The 5,345-nt window shown below is 34.7% G+C and overlaps 1 protein-coding gene across 1 annotated transcript; it reads right to left on the reverse strand.

The window, feature by feature from the left end:
• Positions 1-684: 684 nt before the first annotated feature.
• Positions 685-1,980, reverse strand: LOC125211269 (putative WRKY transcription factor 17). Its single transcript, XM_048110997.2, has 3 exons — positions 1,312-1,980; positions 1,061-1,186; positions 685-980 (listed from the first exon to the last, which is right to left on the reverse strand). The coding sequence occupies exons 1-3, from the start codon at positions 1,881-1,883 to the stop codon at positions 824-826; spliced, it is 855 nt and encodes a 284-aa protein (XP_047966954.1). The 5' UTR covers positions 1,884-1,980; the 3' UTR covers positions 685-823.
• Between the last annotated feature and the right edge of the window lie 3,365 nt (positions 1,981-5,345).

Raw genomic sequence — 5,345 nt, forward strand, 5'->3', positions numbered from 1 at the left:
CCATAACCGCTGCAAAATAATTTCTCCATTCAATTCAATATGGATCAAGGTATGCTTTCGCCTTATAATTTATGCACATTTTCCATTATTCGGTTAGTCATCATAAAGAGTTTTTATGTAATTGTTCATTTGATTATTTCGGCGAAAATCTCTTCACGTAGAAGTGAAGGCCATATTATGAACTATACTTTGAGAAATTATAATGTCTTTTTAGATGGAAGGAGTTAAGATTTCCCTTCAATATAGTATTTTAAATTTCCTTAGTGCTTAATAAAGTCAAACCACCCACTTTGAGCGTAGACCCAATTCCAATAATTTAGTTAGTTTCTGAACCTAATTAAACCTCAGTTATTAATCCTATCAATATAGGTAACAAATAAAGTTCGTGTACTATATTAAATTATAAGTAAAAGTGAACAGATGAATTAAAAGATTAAACAAAAAAAAAGAAACTCAAGTAGTTTAGGCGTATACGACCTTATACATGGATAATTATATTTAGACGGGTGTGTATTTTGGTTTTAATTTTATTTTATTTTATATGATGCCGGTCAAAGAAAGCTAAGCATCGTGATGTGCAGCTGTTTCCAAATTCTGATTCTTTTTTCGATTTGATTAATCTTTTGACTCTCTCAAGCACTAAGAATCCTAAGCAAGGATTTAGAAAAAGAATTACACAAAAAATCCAATAAAAAATTAATCCATTTCAACCCAAATTAAACATTTTCATCCCTTTTTTCAGATTGTGTAATCTACCACTACTCCTACCGAATTTACATGATAGCCTCCAACTATCTCGAAATTACAAAAGAAGCCCCCTTTTTCATGAATCTCTTCTCACGACACGGGCGGAGATCTCCTGCATCGTGTGGCGGTGCTCCCCCTCGTACGTCACCATCAGCATCGTTGGATCATCGGTCGCCCTCTCCACATGCTTCCTCGCCGGGCATCCCCTCACCGTACTACATCTGTAGTAACCCCTGATAATCCAAGCAAGATACATAATCACCAAATCTGGTCATAGATTGGTGCAAATCGGTTGAATTAGAAGGTGAATTACCTTGGGAATGTCGATCCTTTGATCGGCTTCTGCCCGTACTTTCTCCATGAGTACTCATCCGCTGGAATGTCTGCAACTTTTGAGCTAACCGCCGGAACCCTAATTACTCTTTTCACCTTCGTTTTCCTGCAAAATTGGTGTGAAAATGCTTTTAGCCTACTGGAGTCTAATCGAATTTTGCTGAATTCGCTCAAAAAACTTCCGATTGAAAACTAAAAGCATAGGTGAAATCGATTAGAAAAGGCACGCACCTCTTTTTGCAGTGGCATCGGCTAGAACCGGATGTTTTGCCGGAAATGTAATCGGAGTGGTTATGCTCGCGGCATCTCTTCCCCGAGAGCGGCGGTTTGGAGGCGGAGATCGGCGGAACGGCAAACGTCGGCGGAGATCCGCCTTTTCCGTTGGAGACGCTGCCTTCGCCTGTAATTGACGACACAAACGTCGACGACGAGTTTCCCGAGGTCGAAACCGCCGCTGAGAGACTGAGTCCTTCCTTTCCGATCGCTTCACCCTCGTCCTTCCCCAATCCGGCGCCAGGCTGAGACGGCGCCGGAGGGAGAGAGAACAGGCTCGGAGGCTGAATAGGCGCGCGGCGGAACCTGGCGTGGCCGGTGCGGTTGAGGATGGTGATTACCTTGTTGAAGTTAGAGACGGCGAAATCGGCGATTTCTCGGCAGTCAAGCGGCTGAATCTGATGGTGCTGCTGCTGCTGGTAAGAAACCGCTCGAATCAGATGCTCCATGGACTTCAAGCCGGCCGACGCCGCTTCCTGAATCGCCATTCGGTCGTTGAGGTTGGTGTATCCAAGCAAATCGACTGCCATTGTTTATGTATACTAAAATCTTAAGAAGAAAGATGGATGTTCACTGATGCTTGGTGAGTGAGTTTGGATGGGAATGTGGGAGATGTGAATTGTGAATTGTGAATGAGAATGTGGGAAATATATCAGAGGAGAACGTGACCGGGAGAACCGGTCACTCAGTTCGAGTCAAAGTTTCTGATTTCGATCCAACGGTGGAGATTTCGTGAGTGAGATAGGGGATAAAAGACAAATTACTGTGGTTTCGTGGGTTGATTGCAATTTCTTATGGTTTCTAATAATTGATGGAATTTCGCAATTTTCGATGGATTAAATAGGAACTAGTGTTGATTGGAATTTTCAGCATCCCGCGTCAGTTAAAAGTTAAAACTGTACACTGACTGACTGACAGTGAATGATGTCTTCGAACGGGTTGAAAAAATCGCACAACCATTTAAATTGTCGATCATGTTTTGCTACTGGGCTTGGATCCGGAAGAATTACGGTAGGGGATGCTGTTCCTCTTGTTTCAATTTTTTTTTAAATGTTTTTTTTAAGTGTTATATTTTATATTTAAAAAAGGATGCGGTGAGGAACAATATCCTCTACTGTTCACAGCAGGGTGATCCAAGCCCTTTGCTACTCCCTTCCCACACAAAAAAGTCTCATGTATAGATGACATGAATAATTTTATTGAGAAACTGTAAAGTGAAAAATAGAGGAGAAACATGGATCAGGTATAGGATAAACTTTTTATTTTAAAAAATAGACTCTTTTATGTGGACACTTTAATATAGAAAAAATAGACTATTTTTCGTGGGCGTGTGCAGTACTACTATAAAATAAATTATGTGGTCTCTGACTCTGTTACCAACATCCAACTATATCTACATCTCATATACATAGGTTAATAAGGTATGACAAAAATTTTTAATATGTAACGAATAAATTATGGGACAAATGGTATGTATAATGATATGGATGTCAATGCAGTCTGAAATCCATTGACTAGATTAGTAACTAAGGGTTGTTTGGTTTGCAATTATATCTCAAGATTAAATATGAATTGTGTTTAGTTCATGAATTTTACAATTTATTTCTAAATGAATAATCATATGTCATCTCCTTCAACTAAAACAATCTTACAACTCAATCCTATATAGATAATTCATTGATAATTAGTTATGAAAATCAATCTGACAAGTAAATTTACAATAGTTAAAAATTTCTAATCTTAATAAATTATAATCTAATTAACTCGAAATTCGGATAAAGTTTATCCGAAACCTACACTCGAAATAGGGACCGAATGCTCCAACAAATTACATCAATCTTTCACTACCAATCAAACTAGTGGCCTTTGACCAAGAGCAGAGTTAATATGGTATGGTAAATGGGCCATTATGAATTCTGATAAGTCCTGGGGTTACAATAATAAATGAATGAAAATTCTAGGTTATTGCTATTCAATTTACAACAATTTCCACGACGATATTGACAAAAAAGCCTCTTGACCGTCGAATAAATAAGTTGCATCGAAAAAGGTTGACTACAAAATAAAGCAAACCACATGGGAAAATGGTTGACAAAAACTAAATAACCCTTAGCCGCTTCGTGGCCGTCCGATATACTAAGTTCAGTCAACGGATGCGATGGTCTCGCTGTAGTTGACTAGTGTGTAATTTATTCTTTTCATATCAATTTCGTAATTCCAATGAATTCTTGCCACGTCAATTTCATTTCTTTTATAAGAAGAATAATCATCATAAGGTGGAATTAAAACCCAACTCCATCCCATTTTCTGAAATGGTTATGAATAGTGGACGGAAATGAATTAATAAATTATATAAGTGGATGAATTTGTTTCGATTTTTTGCTCTTGAAAAAATAAAATACTTTGTTAATATTCATTTATGATTTGTGGAGATAGTAATAGTGTATAGCTTAATTGATAAGATATTTATCTTTCGAGAGTTTGAGTTATTATGAGATAAATAAAGAATTAGAGTATTATTAACTTTTTTTTTTAGAAACAGAAAAAAAGAATAAATACACGCTTTTGCTTTTCTTAAAGTCTTACAAATTCGGATACACAATCTCTTTTACAGGCATTATATACTCAATTTCAAATCATTCAAGTGGCCAAACTTTTGACTTTTGTAACCCTTCATTTTTTTAAGGTTAAAAAGCAAATAAAACTCGTTGACCTTAGTATCGGTTTCCCAAATTTTATTTAATTATACTATAGTAGTACATTTCTCGATGATGTCAATTGCAACTAATGCAAGTGGGAATGGGAATCTCATGCGTGTTTAGCACTATAGATTAAATTATAAAAGTATATTTTCTTTAATGTATTTTTTTAATTAAAGGACAACGCAAATACTATGTCCATAACTTCTAACAAAGTAAACTCTCTAGATAAAGTATTGACGTTGTTCAACCTTTAGCGACTATCCTAACATATTTTCAAACATGTTGCTTACAAAAAAATTATTTCACACTAAATAAATAAATGAGGGACGATGAGTAAGTGAACCAGAAAACCATACTTATAGTCTTGTTGGGATTAATTTAATTTGTTAGATAATTATCTTCCATAAATTAAAAATGATTTCATATGAGTACATATCAAATTATGACCTGTCTACAGTAACTATTTAATAATATCAGGTGATTTTTAACTTGTGTTTGCATTAGTTGACTAAGATTTATTGATATATGGTATATGATTCGTTCCAGAAATTTAAATGATTAAAAAACACTAGACAGCAAATTAAGGAAGAAAAATGTGAATCAAATAGCAAATCAATGTTGACAACTTGTGTATAAACAAATTAAGCATGCAGGCGGCCATCTACCATATCTCACAAAGTCAACTCTCCATTTCAATTAAGATTATACTGCTATCAATAATATCCCTTCTAAAAAAGAAACATAGGGAATTTTATTGAAAAAGTTAACTTGCATTTGCATATTAAAAGTTGACATTTTATTTGACTTTTATGTTTTAATGGGTGCAATAGTTTTGAGCCTTTGAGGAGCTGTTCAATTGATTAATAAATTTGAGAGGTAGTGAATATTTTCTTTTGGTTTTTATATTAAACAAATAAACACTGATCATACAGTGGTTAGAATTGATTTGTTAGGCCAAAACATATAAATACGTAAGATATTTGAAAGCGACCCTTTTAATTTTATTTTCAGGAAATTGAGTATAACTTTTGATTTGTTAAGTATACTTAACGTATTTTTATTATATAAAAAAAATGGTTCGGATTCCCTCTGATTTTTTTCCCGAGAATCTTACTTTTATTTGTGAAAGTTCAAAGCTTTTGAATTGAAATGCAGAAATTGATGTTTCATATGTATAAATTGATTTCTGTTCCATACATTTTTTATTTGTAACCATTGAGTTTTCGGATTTTTATTCAACGACTAATTGAGTGTTAGATATTAGAACAATTATTTGTACAAATTAAGAAT

Source organism: Salvia hispanica, chromosome 3, assembly GCF_029641045.1.
Source record: "Salvia hispanica isolate PSC_SH4W2 chromosome 3, Shi_PSC_v1, whole genome shotgun sequence".
In the NCBI taxonomy this organism is placed as follows: Eukaryota; Viridiplantae; Streptophyta; class Magnoliopsida; order Lamiales; family Lamiaceae; genus Salvia; species Salvia hispanica.

Excerpts from the sequence above, each read along its gene's own strand:
- LOC125211269 (XM_048110997.2), bottom strand. The coding sequence starts at position 1,883 with ATGGCAGTCGATTTGCTTGGATACACCAACCTCAACGACCGAATGGCG. Across the intron at positions 1,187-1,311 it reads CGATGCCACTGCAAAAAGAG|GAAAACGAAGGTGAAAAGAG; the intron begins GTGCGTGCCTTT and ends CCAATTTTGCAG. Across the intron at positions 981-1,060 it reads AAAGGATCGACATTCCCAAG|GGGTTACTACAGATGTAGTA; the intron begins GTAATTCACCTT and ends TTGGATTATCAG.